General features: G+C 34.9%; 2 protein-coding genes across 3 annotated transcripts; one reads left to right on the top strand and one right to left on the bottom strand.

Annotated features, from left to right (window-relative positions):
• The first annotated feature begins 861 nt into the window (after window positions 1-861).
• On the top strand, window positions 862-15,070 carry LOC132285964 (uncharacterized). 2 transcript variants are annotated; one of them, XM_059788205.1, is made up of 14 exons: window positions 862-1,618; window positions 2,351-2,486; window positions 2,881-3,017; window positions 3,557-3,758; window positions 4,076-4,314; window positions 4,438-4,549; window positions 4,754-4,898; window positions 5,348-5,490; window positions 5,616-5,779; window positions 6,560-6,868; window positions 6,966-7,021; window positions 7,385-7,599; window positions 12,948-14,121; window positions 14,967-15,070. In XM_059788205.1, exons 1-14 carry the CDS (start codon window positions 1,406-1,408, stop codon window positions 15,025-15,027), a joined length of 3,306 nt encoding a protein of 1,101 aa, XP_059644188.1. In that variant the 5' UTR covers window positions 862-1,405; the 3' UTR covers window positions 15,028-15,070. The 2 variants fall into 2 exon arrangements, with proteins under 2 accessions (XP_059644188.1, XP_059644189.1); XM_059788206.1 differs by lacking the exon at window positions 14,967-15,070 and having other exon boundaries at window positions 863-1,618; window positions 12,948-14,554.
• On the bottom strand, window positions 15,061-18,012 carry LOC132285966 (uncharacterized). Its single transcript, XM_059788207.1, has 7 exons — window positions 17,662-18,012; window positions 17,379-17,545; window positions 17,018-17,120; window positions 16,656-16,772; window positions 16,406-16,576; window positions 15,865-15,988; window positions 15,061-15,789 (listed from the first exon to the last, which is right to left on the bottom strand). Exons 1-7 carry the CDS (start codon window positions 17,944-17,946, stop codon window positions 15,647-15,649), a joined length of 1,110 nt encoding a protein of 369 aa, XP_059644190.1. The 5' UTR covers window positions 17,947-18,012; the 3' UTR covers window positions 15,061-15,646.
• Window positions 18,013-18,216: the final 204 nt, after the last annotated feature.

Raw genomic sequence — 18,216 nt, forward strand, 5'->3', positions numbered from 1 at the left:
TAGAAGAAATATTTTGGGACAACTTAATAAAAAATAAAAAAAAATGAATATTTATTTTGGGGGAAAAATATATTTTATTGTAATTATTTTGCACTTCATTAGATTCCAAATAACTCATTCCATTTTGTTTTTTGAAATCCACACATATAAAGTTCTCATTCATCTTATTAAACCTATACATGTACTTGTTCAAAATTTATACAAGAGATTTAATATAAATCTATTCATTTCAAATCTTTTGATCCAAATGGAACCTATATGTAAATAAAATATAGCATGACTAACAGAGAAAGAAAGAAAAAAAAAATTAAATAAAAGTACATGAATAGTGAAAATATTTTGTTACTTATAGTAAAAAAATTGTCTAGTCCTTTGTCTGCTATCTTAGAATTAAGGGGTTACAACGTTGGCACATTAATCTTAGTCTTAGACTAAATAAAAAAATTTCATTAGGTTGAGTACCAATTAATAGAAATCCACATGCATAGCTAAGAATAATTTTTCAAATCAAACTTTATTTAGGTCGATAACGAGAATAATTTTATTTCTAAAAATTATAATGTAGTAGTAATAAGGTTCTCAACTTCAATAATTCAGGTGAACAATTTATGTATGAATTCCTTTCAAAGTAAATTTCAAATAGCATAAGGATCAAATTGATATTCTAAAATTGAGATTAAAAAAAATTTAGTTAAAAACAAATTAATTATTTTTTCAATTTTAATTTTAAAACACAAATTTAGTGCTGTCAAATATAACGTCTTAGCCTACACATAATGCTGCGTGTGTGCAGGTGCGAGTGAGCGTGTGCGTGTATATATATTCGTAAAATGGCAACATAAGCTTCGAAGGTGAGAGTTCCTAGTCTCCTCTACAGCCCTACTCAAATTCATATTGTATATATTAGTAATATATCTATATATATATATGTATGTAGTGCGTATATATTTTCAAAGGCCCTGTCAATCGACTCATTTATAGGCGTATTATAACTGATGTTTCTGTGTCTTTAATTTCTCGTGGAATCTCTCTGTCTCTCTCACTTATCTACACTACACTGTGTTCCAATGTCAGTCTCATGTGCAATATCCTCAACGGAACCTTCATCAACCACTAACCCATTGTGAAAAAAATAAAAAAATAAAAAAAAATAAAATAAAACCACTAACCCATTACTCTACTCTAAACAACTCTTTTTCTTCAATTATTTCTTCTCTCTCTACCACATTGTTCACTAGTTCCAGCAAACGGTTCTGCTCTGTACTCTACACATAAAGCCCACAAAAATTATCTCTTTTGCTTATGGCTTTTCAGCTCGTGACCCATCCAAACAAAGCCAACACTCGTAATATACATCAATACATGTACGAAATGTAATTTGTGGTTCAGACCTGGTTTTGCTGAGATGGGTTTGAACCAATCTTCATGGTTGTTGATTCTGCACTGTTGGGTGTTTGTGGTTTTGTGTCTGAGAGTTCACTGTGCTAATTCAGAGGTCTCTGTTAAGTTCTTGGACAACCCTCCTGCATTCTCAAGCTCAAATGCAGCTACATTTGCTTTTCAAGTTTTGGTGGCTGCTAATGGGGAAACTTGCACAGATTGTAACACCAATTGCAAGGTTGGTTCTTGTGTGTGTTTTTTGATAATATTGTTTTAGCTTGTGGATGAGGTGGGTCTCGGCGCAACAATAAGGTTGCGCCATTGTGACATGTAGGCCACGGTTTTCAAATGACCCTCTCTATGCGGAGGTAAGGTTACGTACACCTGACTCTCTCCAAACCCTGCTATGGCAGGCCGGAAAGTTGTGCAGTGAGCTAGCCCTCTTTAGATTTTGCTTGTGGATCTTTCTTGTGTTTGTGTTAATAAATTATATGATTTTTATTTTATTTTCTTTTGGTTGGTAGATTACTATGTTAAAAGTGGGCAGTTGGCCTTGTTTAGTCATAATTGATGCTATAAATCTACTTTGAGAGAGATGGTTCGTAATGTTCTTGACAAGTTTTAATTAACCAGCATATCCGTTTTTTAAATTCAGATGTAATTGGGTTTGAGAATTTATTATGAATCACCTGACAAAATTTTGACAAATTCAGTTTCTTTGATTCCCATTTGTTTGAAATTTTCCTGTTAGAGATAATAATTAATGTTCATCTGCCGAGAAGCTAGAATGGCATATAGTCCATGTCCTTACAAAATTGTCAAGATTATCCATGCTAATGTCAAGTTGCGCGACTTGAAAAGATTTCAAGTTTCAATGTATTGAATTTTTCTGTTGATTTTCAAGAGGTCTCTTAATTTCAATTTTGTTGACCCCCCTCTTTCTCTCTCTCTCTCTATATCATGCACGCAGCTGGATGATCACATACCTTCAGATTGTGAAGCTGGAGAAGTGTCTTATACGGGATTGCAGGATGGAAATCATACATTTGAGGTGTGCACCAATGGTTCTCGAGGAGTTGGCTGCTCTACCTTTAACTGGACTGTTGGTAAAGAAACAATCCTTTATTTTTTATCAGTTCTTGTTATTTCTATTGACAATATATGTTTTTCCATCAATGTTTCTTTCGATTTTAAAAAGTTTTCACTACTTTAAATTACTCATAAAAGTATTTTAAAAAATGCCTCAACATGAAAATATTTTCTCCATGAGAAAAGTTTGGTTGAAGACGTGGAAGGCAATCATATTGGCAATTATTTTTATTTTCATTTTTAATTCCCTTGAAGAGGAACAGACTCTAGCTTCTTCTCCATGCCTTTTGGGGCAAGTGTGCATATCGATTTCAAATTCATGAATCATATTCATATAGGCAGTCAGTTTTTTATGGCTTTGTCTTCTGTTTGTTATTCTTTCTAATTTCAGTTGTACCTTAAACTTTGCAGACACGGTTCTCCCAACAGCATATGTTACAGCTGCAACATCTTTTACAAATGCTCCAAATGTTTCTGTTAATATTTCTTTCAGTGAACCCTGTACCGGTGGAGGTGGTTTTAGATGTTCGTCCATAAATGCGTGCAACGTGAGTAGGTCACAACAGAAACTAAATAAACATATCTATAATTTTTTGCATTCTCTGTTCTGTGCATGTGTATAGTAACTTTAATTTTGTTCATAAACTCTGGTTTTATGATAGGGTGGCTTCTTGTACAGTTTTCTCCCCTCATTAATTCGTTAAGTTGATAAAAAAAGACTAGTTAAAGTTCACATCAGTGTGATGAACTCCTATTAATGAGAAGTGTTGAAACATCTCCCTGGCCACAGAGTTACAGTCAAACTTTTTAAAATGCTTGAAAAGAAGAATAAAATCACATTTCATCAATTTCTTTGTTTAAAATATGTTATACACTCTTGTTATTCTTGTTATTGTTTTATTATTATTTTTTTTTTTATTTTTTTTTTTTCGCCAACATTTCTTGTAATCTTCTATTCTTCTTTATGATTACTAGTTCATCAGCAAATTAGGCATATGAAAGTAAGTCAACTATGTATAGGTTCTTTGCTTAGCGCCTGACTGAAAAATGTAATGAGATCTAATGGTAATTGTTCACTTCTTAACAGCTTCTTGTCTATGGTGCTGGCCAAGTTCTACCAACTACACTCAACATTCTTCAGCCATACCTCAAATTTTCTCTTGTAGTGAGCCTATCTTCAAACGATCAATATGGACGAGCGATTTTGGTGATGGATAAAGATTTCTGTACAGACAAAGCTGGAAACAGATTTACAAGAACAGAAAATTCAAGTTTCTACATACATTTTGGTGACTGTTTCTTTTATCTATCTTTTCTCTGTTCTCCTGAAAACATAATAGTTCTTGTATCTAATGTATGCCCCCAAAAATTACCTGCCTACTGATTGTCAATATTACCAAGTTAGCACATGGGTACTTCATCATGAACTATTGTTGAATGTCTCTAGATTTTCAACTTTATGAAAGATGTTGGATGTAGATTTCGATATGAGTTTGTTCGGAGGAGTCATTTTTCCAGAAGAAAAAGAATTTCACACATTTCTTCTTAAAGACATAACTAGCTTGATAGTCAACTTAATCTGATTTTTGGTGGTTGGATTCTGCAGATAGAAGAAGTGTGCTTGTCAAAATGAGGACTCATGTTCCTCAAAGGCTGCTTCAGCTTAACAGTGAAACTAGAACTGTGCAAGCAACCAATAATTACAAAAATCTACAGGTGTATTTGTACTTTTCGGAACCTGTTCGCAACTCATCTTCTGAAATTTTAAATGCTCTCCACTCAAGTCAAGGCTTTCTTCTTCCTATTAGTGGAAATAGCCTTAGAAATCGCAGATTTGGCTTTCTGGTCAGTTGAAATGTACATTAAGTGAATTGGAATTTTTTTTTTTCCTGAGGTTTATTTATCTGTTGAGAACCCATTTTTCATTGAATTTTTGCATGGTCATTTGTTTTCATTCTCTCCTTCCAGATTGAAAACACATCAAGCATGGCCATACTTACAGTCAGCCTTGATTCGAACTTGATAATAAGCAGACAAGGAACTTCAGTTTCTCCCGTTGTGCCAGTTACTTTCCTTTATGGTACATATTTCATCTGGAAGAAAGAACCTATCATAATATTTTGAAGGGAATAGAACGGGATTTTTTTTTTCCTCTCTTTTTTACATTTAAATAATGGACGAGAAGTTCATATGTTCCTTGCAAATTGACTTAGCTTTGTAAATGAGATTTTGCATATTTGAGATTTGGAATGTTCTTCTAACTGGAAAAGGGTTTGACCTTCAGATTCACAGAGGCCTACTGTGAGGTTAAGTACAACATCTAACATGAGAACAAGAGAAAACACTGTCCCAGTATTGATCAAGTTCACCAAGCCTGTATTTGGCTTCAATTCTTCTCACATATTTGTCACTGGAGGACACTTGCGGAGGTAATTCTGTCTCTATACAAGCCTTCAGCATATAAATAAGCTTACATTAATACATATGAATAAAAAGTATGCACATTTTTTTGTATATCATCAGTATAAATAATAAAAAAAACAAATGCCTAATCATAATCCAATGAATGTCCTAGCCACATGGAGTGCTGGGAGGGGAAGATTGGAGATTGACCTCCTCTTTATCATTATTTTGCACAGTGGTTGCTTTGGTACTCGAACTTTATTACTCATATTTTGTCGGCCCGAGTTTTAACCATTGCACCAAGCGATAACCCCTATTTGTATAAATAATGTCTTGCACATATACACACATACTAGGTATCATTAAATTATGTACACTATTGGGCCTGTTTAATTTTGGTTAAGGGAAAAGGCACTAGAATTAGCATGTCTTATGTTGCTAAAAGTTTTATTTTCTTTTCTCTGCACTTGTCCAGCTTTCATGAAGTGAGTCGGAACATATATGCTTTAGAGACACAAGTACACAACCATATAATATCTATCAGCGTTCCTGAAAATATCACTCGAGATGTTGCTGGAAACAGAAATCTAGCGTCTGATGTTCTACAAGTGAGGCACTGTAAGTATTTTATGTTTTCTGCTTATCAAATTCTGGTTGATTGTAGGATGTCTAAATCTTTTAGGAACAATATCTCTCTTTAGTTGTTTACTGATGCCCTGATCTGATCAGCAAACAATTTACAGATTCCGTGCCCGTAATATCTTTCGTGCTTTCCACCTTCGCAACTGCTGCTTTTGTAGTGTCATCTTTAGCTGCAGGGCTGCTCACTGTTTCAACTGCAAGCCTTCAGTCCGTGGGGGCATTTTCTAGACCTATTTTAACATCCGATCCTGCAAGGAATCTATTTGTAATATACCTATCTCTTTCAACATTCAAAAGATTACTGGTTTACTTTGATAAATTATGATCCACTGCAAGCTGGTTAAAGTGATTCATAAATAAAACTTGTATTTGCTATATATTAATACTCATTTTGGTTGCCAATAATGAAGAGGAATAGAAAATAAAATTTGGAAATTGTTTCCTCTATATTTTTAGCAATAAAACTGATTACAATAAAGAGTTCGAATAGATATCTATACCTCAAAAATACTTACTAAAAAAAAAACTGCTACTTCAAAAAATAATCATGGTCCCACTTTGGAATTTGGATTTACTTCTAAAAAATTTCTTCCACTCTAGATAACCACCCCTGAAGTCTTTTCCACCCCCTTGCTTGTGTTTTGTAAGAGATGATTCCAACCATCTCTCAATAAATGAGCTCTTTTTCAAACTAAAAATGTAAAAGATGGATGCTAAAATTGTGTGTGGACAGTAAATATGAAAGGAGAGAGAGACAGAGATAAGAGATTGAGACAGCAGAGAAATTTTGCACATATTGAGGATTTCTGTTAATAAACTTTTCTGAAACAGATATAAATCCCAGCTGTAGAATGTGGTTTGTGTTCGGACTCCTTAATAAGTGAAAGACTTGTATATATCTATATATATATATATATATATTTATTTTTCCTAACTGAAATTTGTCCTCCACTCCTCCATTAATTTAATTGGTCTGATATGATAAGTAATTAAAAGTAATTGTTATATTACTAATTATGCATTTTTCTACTTTGCTTTGATACAGAGAATTGCATGCCACATTCAGGTTTTTGCACTGTCAAGATGGTTGCCAATTACATTGCCAGTTGAGTATTTTGAATTCGTGAGAGGTTTACAATGGAGTATACCCTACTTCAGTCTCCCATGGGAAACAGAGCACATTCAGTCAGTCATGGTCGGCTCAAGTTCCCCGTCCAATTCACATTCATACGGTTCCAAAGTTTATGATTCAGGAACTATTAAGAGCGTCCAACCAGAAGTAAAGAATTTGGATATGGCAACTCCGGTCTATGGATTGCCGCTTACTCCAACGGAATACAGATCATTTTTTGAGGTCATTGTCCGTTATTTTTCCTGAAATCTATTTTTTTTTTTAAAGTTTCTAGTAGTGTTTTTCTTTCTTCCCTGATAGAAGGAACCTTTGCTAGCAGAACCAAAATATCAAACCGGAAGCTGAGTATATTTTGGATCCACGAAATTTAAATGGGTAAGTTGGCAGGATCTGTCATCCTTTCTCTATTTCACTGTGAACACTTTCTCATCTGTTGTATGTTTTCTTGAAAATTGGACGGATTCCAAATATGCATAATGACTGGAAGAAGTCAAAAAGTAGAAATAATCAAAATAAACTATAAGATAAATTGGGAAATTCAAAGTCAGTGCACCAACCATCTGAAATGTTAATCTCGTGTCCTTCGGCTGTAGAGAAAAATAATTTGATGACTATATTTAGTCTTTCCTCCATTCAGGTGCTAAGAAAGATTCTTTCTTTCCTTTTCCTTTTCTTGGTTGGTGAGAAAATTCTCTTATTTGTTTTCTTGTTTCAACTATTTCTATTTTTTATTTTTAGGTGGAAGGACTTCGATAGAAGCATGTTTTGGTTAGCTGTTATTGGTGGCTGCTTGATACTGTTGCATGCTTCAATCCTTTGCACTTTCAAATTCAGGAAGAAAAACCCAGAAAAACAGAGTAGTTGTGGAGCACTCATATTGCCACGATTTGAGATATTTCTTGTGATTCTTGCACTGCCTTGCATTTGTGAAGCTTCGGCATCTCTAGTTAGAGGTATCTCATATTATTAATTTCTTCAACTCCTTATTTTACACATCGAGGTTCAAGTTGAAGCTTTTCTTTTGAGACAATATATTGTTAGTCATGTCAATAGTATCGGGTGACAATATCTAGCAATGTGTTAGTATCATGAAATTTGTAACTGTGAGTTCAAAATTAATAATTTATTATAAAAATCTTCAGTTTACCAATATTAGTAGGGGCGGAACTACACTATATCATGGTCCCCTAAAAATTTTCAAAAATCTTATTTATGGCCCCTGAAAATAGTGATTTTGTAAATAAACCTTACTTGTGGTCCTTGAAACTCATAAACATCTTCAATTGGCTCCCCCAAATTTTCCATAAACTTATTTATTGGCCCCCAAAAATAAAGAGTTGGAAATAAACATAAGTTGTGTCCCCTCAAAACTCAGAAAATTCTTACTTCCTTACTTTTGAAAGTCTGAATCTTGAGTACGCATATATAATACCCATTATATGAATTCAAGAGAGAAGCAAATTACACTAATGTTCCCTATGTTTGATAAAAAAAATACAAGAACTTTTCTTATCACACAGTTTTGTTAGATTGCGTTTACAAGAAAAAATTTTAGAAATATTAGAAGCACAGACAATGCGCATGATGAAAAGTATCATGGTGTCTATTATCTATTTAAATTTCACAAAGATATATCTATTTTGAGAGGAAAAAGATTAAAAAATAAAAATAAAAGAAAAGGAAGAAGAAGTCAATGTATGAATTATATATAACTTGATGATTGATGAAATGAAACTAAAATTACTCCTTATCTTACCTTTCAATGTGTTAAAATTGGATGCGGAAATAAGAAATGCAAATAGGAAAAGGGAAGAGAGAAAACACAGGCATATACATGATTTGGCACTAAGGCCTACATCCATGGACTTATTATTAAGATCTGTATATTGCTTGAGTACTAGGAGCCTATATATAGGCATGGTAAAGATAAGAATATATGGAAGGTGAGTCAAAGGAAGCACCATGATTGGTGGAGGATTTTGCTCCACCGTTATATAGAAATATTTATAATTGAAAGGAAATTGACCAGATCACCATGATTGGTGGAGGATTTTACTCCACAATTATATAGAAATATTTAACACAATGATTTTGAATAATTTCAATTGAAGAAAAGCATCATTGTTTTAGAAAATTAGTAGATTTATTATACATTTAAGAATTTTGGATAACATAGAATAACCTTGTTGACAGCTAGGGAAAAAAATTAAAAAAAAAAAAGAATAACCTAGTTGAACAAGTAATGAGTATAACAAGCTAATTTTGTCAATAGGAATGCATGAGAACGTATAGGCAATTGATCCGTAAACTTCACATAAAGCATAAGTAACCAAAATTCAAAAATGTTTCAAAATAAAACTTGATTGTAGTTGTTGAAATCTCTAGCCTGTTCAAGTACATCACATAAGAAAGTTGAAAGGTTCACATGGGTAACTAATGCATTTACGTAGTGAGTTACTAGATGTCCAAGAGTTATCTTAGTGGGAATACCGGTATTAAATGTTATCGATTAAAAAAATACATAAATAATGTATATAAAAAATCAAAATTATAGATATGCTAATGCTTAATTGGAGAGACTTGTGAGGAAAGGGAAGGAGGAAAAACTAAAGTATTGCAGGACCAAAAAGACATTAATTTCAACAACAATAATGATATCATATGTGCTAATATTTATAGTTGTCACTTGTCAAATGATAGATTCAATGTTACTCCTTGCACAAGTTACTAAAAATTCTCTATTTTCTTCTTGATAATTGTTTTTGTTAAACGAGATTTAATAAAGTTAAAATACATTTTTTCTTGATTTTCCGTCGCAGTAATAATATATCTTTCCGATATGTGGAATTAAAGTACTCAAAAATGTTTTCAGAAATTGAATTTAGAAAAAATCAAAACCATTTGACAAAAATTTGATTCTTTAATAATGTTTTAAATTTACCACTTCTTTACTTACCAGTATCTTATCATTTTCTCTTCTCTATAATTTTTCTTTTTCATATCAATTTATTCATCATTTTCTACTTAGATTGTATTTTCTCATTCTTTGAGTCGTATTTTCCTCAATATACATACTAAGACTAATACTATAAAGCAAAATATATTACAATTGATTTTAAACATTTTAATTACGTAGTATTGGTTCAGCCCCCCAAACGGAAATTTCAAGCTCTACTGCCTCAATATTATAGATGCACTTCACAAGCTCATCTACTAGAGTGTTCATTGTAAGCTTGAGCTACATTGTTGGACATATTCCTTGAAAGTTTAAGCTTTTGCAGTAATTGGTGTTCTAACATGATATAAAAAATATGGTTCTAGGAGGTCTTAATAGAAGTCCCTCCATTTGCTTTTGTTCCCTGCTATGCTAGTTTGCACTTAGTCCTATTTGTCTACCTCTTTACACGCGATATGGAGCCAGTGTAATTTTTATATACATTGTTGAGCTTAAAAGTTCTACATACATTGTTAGGTTTATTTTTCATAAGCTTAAACTTTGGGTATGGGTGGTGTCTGAACATACTTATCACTTCATATTAGTTTATACGCAACTTTGGACTCTAAACCAGTGCAATCTACCAAAACTCACTAATTTTGACTCTGAATGTGGAAATATCATGATTTGATATTGTTAGAATATATTCTATAATAACATATATTGTTACCATGTATTGTTAGAATATATTCTATAATATATCATTACCATATATAGCATTACCTTATATGGTAGCTATCTTAACCTACCCTCATTACCATATATAGCATTACCTTATATGATAATGACTTGCTCTCCACACATGACCTCTCCTATATAAACCCCATGTACTCTTGTATTACATATCTCATACATCAATATAATACTATTCTCTTTATTTCTAACATGGTATCAGAGCTTTTCGATCTCTGGTAAACAATCTACCAGTTTATCGTAGTCACCACCGGGGATGGCACCATTAGCCTCATCCTCGGCGGCGGCGATCAACCAACAAATTCACGCTTCCGCACTCCAAGATCTTCATATGCCCCGTTCAAGGAAGCCTCGTTGTCTAAGTCTTCCTTCGGGAAACCAACGAGATGCCTCGTTTAGAGAAGCCCTGCCTAGAGATACCCTGTATAGGGAAGCCTCGTTGTTTAACGAGATGCCTCGTTCAGAGATGCTCAATGTGTCGGATCAGCTCTGTCACTGCACCACCATGCGCCTTAAGTGGTAATCCCACTATTCCATACGCTTTCACGTGCGCCAGCAGTAATCCCGCACCTCAACGTGTCAGATCAGCTCCATCACCACGCGCCATCAGTGGTCATCATGTGCTCACACGCGCCTTCAACGTGGTGAATCTTCACAAATTCATCACCCATCAGTTTATAGTAGTTACCACCGAGATGGCAACATCAACCTATTCACGCTCCACACCTACCTCCAAAATCTTCACAGATCCACCCTACGTCACCTGACATGTGAGCATTGGTGCAACGTGAGACACATTCCGCAACGGTGCCAGTAGTTGTGCCACATCACCTACCACGTCAGTTGCCACACAGCAAAGGTGCCAAGTCAGTTGCCACGCAATAGAGGTGCCAAGTCAGTTGCCACTTCAGTTGTTATGTCATCAACCACGTTAGCGTCGGTGCCACATTAGCTGCATCAGGGTGAAAGGATTGTCTTCAAACTTAAGATGGCTTCATATAACCTACCTTGACTTTGAGGGGGCTGTTAGAATATATTCTATAATATATCATTACCATATATAGCATTACCTTATATGGTAGCTATCTTAACCTGCTCTCATTACCATATATAGCATTACCTTATATGGTAATGACTTGTTCTCCCCACATGACCTCTCCTATATAAACCCCCATGTACTCTTGTATTACATATCTCATACATCAATATAATATTATTCTCTTTATTTCTAACAGATATGATCATCATTGATTTGCGTAATTTGCAATATCTTAGTTGGCCTATCTGGCCATTTTTCTGCATTTTATCTAATTGCTATTATATTCTATGACTGATTCCGAGACATGCTGTGGAGTGTAAGTACGGTGATTTTAATTATTGTGGTTGATTACCAGTCATTTCCAAACTATAATAAAATGTGATACTTTTTTCCTTATTCATGAACATGATTTTGCCGCAAAATCATAATTAATGGAGTCAGATACAAAATCTCTATCGTTGACTTTTTCGGGCTGGATATTCTTTCTACAAAATCCTGTTGTGAAGTGCTCTTGATGAGAAAGAATTTTTCCTGAATTTGATAAGAAAGAAATATTATTATTATTATTATTATTATATATTTTAAACTATTTGAAACTCACACGCCCATTTTGTCCCTGTGGGGATTGAACCTTCGACCTTTTACTTTCGAAGGTGAGGAAGTACCACTAGGCTACAACCCTTAGGATAATTTTATTTATTTCAATTGCCTTAGTCCAACTATTTAAATAAGCAAGATAGTCTAAATTAAAGTTAAAAGGCTTAAAAATTAGTCAAACCAAAACAGAATATGAGGAATGTAAATTTAGTAATGCTGTAGAAAATGATAGTATAACAATTACCATTCAATACAAGTAATTTAGTAGTATTTTATGTGATTAAAATACACCAAATAAGTTAAAAGTGAAAGTACGTAGGACAGTCATTAGACCACTTATTTTATAAGGAGCTGAGTGGTGGGTCTTAAAAATGAAGCAATAACACGAATTTATGTAGTAGAAAAGTGTATAAGGAGGTGGATGCTGGGAGTAACTAAAAGAGAAGGTTGCTAATCAATATGTGAGAGATAAATTCGGAGTGACGCGTATTAGGAGAAAGTAGACTTAGGTGGTATCGATGTATTAAATGCAAACCTGAAAATGTTGTGGTGAGAAAAGGAAGATTGGATTCCATAGAAGGTAAAGGACAAAGAGGTCGACCAAAATCAACATGGGATGAAGTCATAAGAAATTATCTTAAAAATTTAAATCTAATGGGAGAAATGGCTTATGCTAAAAAAAGATGGAAAAATGAATTCATTTGGCCAATCCCATTCATACGAAATAAAGGCAATGATGACAACGACAACATCTAGTCAGAAACTAGTATAGTGTGCCAGACACATCAATCTTTTTCAAACCTACCTTGATCCATTATAACAAGGTATGTGTCTGCGGATGAGGAGTTTTATTTTTATTTTCATTTTAATATTTGCCACAAAACAAAATCTGTCCTCATTTCATATTTTTTGGCCAACTTGGCCTTTGAGTCAAAAAGTTGGCTGACTTTATTTTTCAACTACTTTTATGATTCAAGGAGGAGCATCCTCAGGGATTATAGTTGGCATTCTGCTATTATGTGTTGCATCTGTCGTGCTGCTAGCCTTATTTTTGTTCCTCTCCATTGGAATTACATTTGGAAAGCTGCTGCAATACAAGGAAGTACATCAAGAGGGCCAGAAATTTCACTGGTATCAAGATATTGTTCGGATAACTCTAGGTCCTGGTAAAAGAGGCCAGTGGACGTGGAAGAATCCACCCCATTCTGTTTGTCTAACCATGCTAGGCCCTCTATTTGAAGATCTAAGGGGTCCCCCTAAATACATGCTCTCTCAGATTGTTGGTGGGAATTCCCGGAAGCATGGTGATACTATAATCGCCTCTGATGATGAAACTGAAGATGCAGAAGCACCTTTTATTCAAAAATTGTTTGGAATTCTTAGGATATATTACACACTGCTTGAATCTGTGAAACGGGTTTGTCTTGGAATTATGGCCGGTGCCTATTCAGAGACCTGGTCTTCTAAAGCCCCGACGATTACCTTACTATGCATAACCTCATTTCAGCTGTTCTTCCTAGTTCTTAAGAAGCCTTTTATTAAGAAAAAGGTTCAGTTGGTTGAGATCATCTCAGTTTCTAGTGAGGTGGGTATATTTGCTACTTGTTTGGTTCTCTTAAAGAAAGAATTTTCATCAGGGGACGAAACAAAAATTGGTATCTGCATGATTGCACTGTTCATTGTCGCATTTTTAGCTCAAATGATCAATGAATGGTTTGCATTGTATAGACAGATAAAGCAGCTGGACCCGGCTGAGAACTCTTTCTTGTTTGGTTTGAAAACGGCTTCGATTGGATTTCTCCTATTTTTCATTCCACAGAAGTTGATAAAAAACCTGGACAGCATGTTTCCACAGAAGCAACGTGGGGATCACGAAACGGAGATCACTTGTTCTGATGACAGGCACAGGAGCCCTGGGAGTAGGAGCTCGGGTACCACTGATAAACCATGGCTAAAACAGCTAAGAGAACTGGCAAAGGCAAGCTTTAGTAGAGAAGGAAGTGGAGTTGCAACTGATCCTTCGACTAGTCGCCCATGGAGCTCATTCTGGAGTGGCAAGAGAAGTGGGAGCTCATCTCAAACTTCATCAGCAGATTTCAAGTCGAAACCAAGAGCCTTGGACAAAGATTTAGAAGCCATTTTTGCATCCAAGTAAGATCTTTTGAATACTTCTTAAATATTTGAATGGTCTTTCAGACTGGGTGAGAGGCTAGCTGGTTATAGTTCATCTTACATGTATAAAATTGTTGTGATGCAAATAGTCCTGTAGCCCAGTTTCAGAGGACTCGGAGGCAGAGCCTGTAATGGTTTCTATTTATTGAATGTAAAGCTTGGACTTGATTAGGTTCCATCTTTATTCCATCTGAAAATTCTCTCTCTGTCTCTGTGCACGCGCACGCTTGCATGCGTGTGCTTGCTTGTGACAGAGGAGAACAACCATTGAGGTCTCCAGCATAAACAAAAGTCAGCCTTACTATTCAGGATATAAATATATTTTTTTTTCTTATTGTAATGTGACTATACTTTATCCTTATTGTAATGTAACTATAGTTGTATAAATCATCTCCTTTGAGAATTTGTGTTTTGTGAATATTGGCCAATGTACATTTTGAATTTAAAGTAGTTGTATTAAAATATAACTGTCTTCCTTTTATTGTAATTTTGGAGTGGAAATCTGTACTCAATATAATTGCTAAAAGATCATATGGGAGTAAGAGAACCTTGTTGATGCCTATGCAACTGTTTGGACTACTGAAAAGCCATATAGAGAGAGAGACTGACGTTTTTCGGTGCAATTTCGATGAATCGGTTTTGACTTCCAGAGACTCATTCTCAATCGAAAATGGCTCAATGATCAAATTTCACCAATTAGCCTATGGCTACTTATTTTACTCAATGATCAAATCTCACCAATTAGCTTATGGCTACTTGTAATACATGCAGTTTTTCGGTTAAATTCCATCGTTAAGGGTCCCTTTTTGCTTCTTTTTTTTCAGGGCTGAAGGTAGACCGTCGAATTCTTTAGTTGGAGGTCTAATCAGACTCGGATTTAGCTGATTTTTTGTAGTTATTTTATTTCAGTGATTCAGATTTTATTCTTTGTTTTTTTTTTTTTTCCTTCTGTTTTTTTTAGAGATAGTACCAAATTGGATTGTTTTTCAAATTTTTTACTAGTATAAGATGTACTGGAGGAGCAGATTTACACAAATAATAATATTCCAGTTCTCTCTACAACTTGTGATTGTCAAATGCTTTAATATAATTCTCAATTTAGCTTCTACTTCATCATTCTTCCTTATAGTATAGTTATGAGTTCTTTATCTTTCTGATATTCACTTTAGTATGTCATTCACTTCATTTCTTTATGCAACTTGATATGGAAGTGGTTATGCAATGTATTGGTACACTATATTCTCATGAATTCAGTCTCCTTCTAAAGAAAAAAAATGCCTTATTTTACGAGTTTAAATGACAAATGTTTCCAAGGTTGCCCTATTGTGACTTACTGTCACGAATTTGAAATCGGAAACAATCTCTCCATTCAGAGGTGAGGATGTATACATCTTACCATTCTCAAACTACTAATGACGAAATCATCGTGCACTAGAGCTTGAGAAGGGTCAGATGAACCCTTCAATCTTCTTTAACAACAACCAGAAGGCTATTGAATGCTATTTTATTGTGGCATCTTGAACTCTTCTGAAAGCATTGAGAAGACATGAGAGACTTCTCCTCCTCCTTTGGGGTTTCCTTCGATAATTGACAATGTTTGTTCATCCAAATCAATCACTGCTGTACATAAGGTGTATAGTACTGGACCTGGAAATCAAGCAAGAATCATAACTAAAAGAGTATCAAAGAGTTTAAACAGCTTCAAATGATTTCCGAATGTACCTGTCATGTAGATGGGGTATTTTGCATCATCTATGTCTCCAAGAACTGAGAGGAAATCATTTCTGGAGTTTTTTGGTAGCAAAGCTGCTCTTTTTTGCCTGCTTATTGAGTTCTCGTCGTGTGCCTTGATTAAAGAAAATCCATGATTTTATATTTTATCGAGTATGGGCATGTTTGGTTTGTCGCTCGTAAAACAGTTTTATATTTTTAGAGAATTGAGAATCAGAAGGCTGTACAAAAACTTCTTGGTTCAGTAGTCTAAAAACTCAAGGCCTGTTTTTCAGAGGACTGGCTTTTATAGTTATTTGAAAACTTTTTTTTTGTTTTCTGAATTCTTGATAATTGTTTTCTGAGTTAACAAACCAAGCACGCCCTTTATTTTCCATGTGATTGTTCATATGAATTAATGGCATGTAATTTTCTCTTGTCCAATTTTTGAATCTGTGGAACATGGCTCACCAAATGTGGAAACATGGTTACCATTTCCTTGAATGAGCCTTCTATATATATATCAATGCACTCTACTGCTGTATTAACTTACCTGATGAACTTGAAGATGAAGATACATGTTGGCATGGAAGAATGGTGTTGCCCCAACCTCACGAACAGAAACTCGGCCTTTTGATGCAGTTTCAACGTTCACAATCCTACGAGTACTAATGTCAATCAGATTATAACTGTGTCCAATAGAAGCCTCTGATGAACGAATTCTCTGAAACACAAGCCATACATCAACACCTCCACAATCGAACAAGTTTCAAAGGCCTGAATGAAGAACAAAGACAGCATACCGTTAATGCATCATCAATGCTTGTTGCTTCAAGCAAGTCTCTGGAAACGAAATTCCGCCCAATGGCACCAGCCACAATCTCTTCCTCAGATGGAGGTACTGAATTCAATGTAAATGCCTAAAAAAATTCGAACTTTCTTGTTACTTGGAACTCAATCGTGTGAGTTTTATAAAATGAGTTAGATTTTATTCAAGACAAGATAGATTTTTTTGTGTGTAGGGTTGTTCCATGAATTGAATTTATTGGTTAAAATATTCCAATAGTTGATCATCATTTGGGTTTAATCTAAGAGGTCAGGCCTAACAAGTAGTGAATCATGGAACAAAAGTTACCATTAATGGTAAGAAGATAAGAGAATTTACCAGTCCATGGTTGTTAAAACCAAATGCACAGCTGGGGAGCTCTCCTGCATATGTGTAAGCAGTGAAAGATAGTCCATTCCACAGAGTTGCCCTGATCAGATAGCTGCAATGTCACATAAATATGTTACCTTTCGTTGTTAGTAAGTCTTTCATGTGGTATGAGTCTTGATACATTTATGGTTGAAAGAACCATAAAAAAGGGCTAGCCCAGTGCGCTAGGCTCTCGGCATTGTAGGGTCTGGGAGGGTCAGATGTACATAGTCTTACCTCCGCGTGGAGAGACTATCTCCGATTTCGAACTTGTGACCTCCAGGTCACAATATTTTTGTACTTGGAAAGAATAGATTAAGTTAGAGCTTACGTGTGACCGACTAGAGCAACATTAGCATCCTCATTATGAGCTGCAATGGCCATCGAATCGCTAACAACAAGAACATCAGAACAGTCATCTGAAGCAACACCACTTGAATTTATGGTTTTCTTGGGAATAAATGGCAGTATCTCCTTCCTGAAGTTGAGTAATATTAACTGAAACATGAACAAGTAGAATGTCACTATTACATTGACAAAATAACAGCATTAACAACTAACACTAAAAAATTGAATTGCTTTTTGGTAGCTCAATAGTACTTCAAAATCATTACATCAAGAATGGGCACATTGCTTCCATATGCAGTCCCCAAGAGTTCATCCCAATACCTCGGAAACTTGTTCCGGTTCGCGGTGGACAGAGCTTCAATGAGTGGCTTCGATTTTGGGGTTTGGGCAAAAGGGAGAAGTTGCTGTTGAAGAATTTGGTCTGTGGCCAACCTACTCTTTATCTGCTTGGAGAACCTCTGTCCTATCAAAAAACCCATATGGTAGGCATCTTCATAAGGCCCAACTTCAAACAATTCTAACTTTCCTCCCTCCATATTCGAGTTCTCCATACCAGCCTGTGTGTGTACTTATGTGTGGATGAATTTATTTAGGAGTACCTTATCTTGTATTTTTGCTCACATGAATGAGCCTAAACTGATGGTGTGATATCATGAAGTGGCATTGACATGTGACAACTTATTTGGACTTTTTCAAGTATAGCCCATTCTTTTTAGTTGGGCTTAAAGCCCATAATTCAGCTTATATACAGATTTGGGCCACCAATATTAGTATTTTTGCTAGGTTGCCCAACCCAATTAGCCTTCCACTCTTAAGCCATT

This window comes from Cornus florida, unplaced genomic scaffold (genome assembly GCF_030987335.1).
Source record: "Cornus florida cultivar Cherokee Brave unplaced genomic scaffold, ASM3098733v1 CherokeeBrave_3.0.0_Hap2_Chr11, whole genome shotgun sequence".
In the NCBI taxonomy this organism is placed as follows: Eukaryota; Viridiplantae; Streptophyta; class Magnoliopsida; order Cornales; family Cornaceae; genus Cornus; species Cornus florida.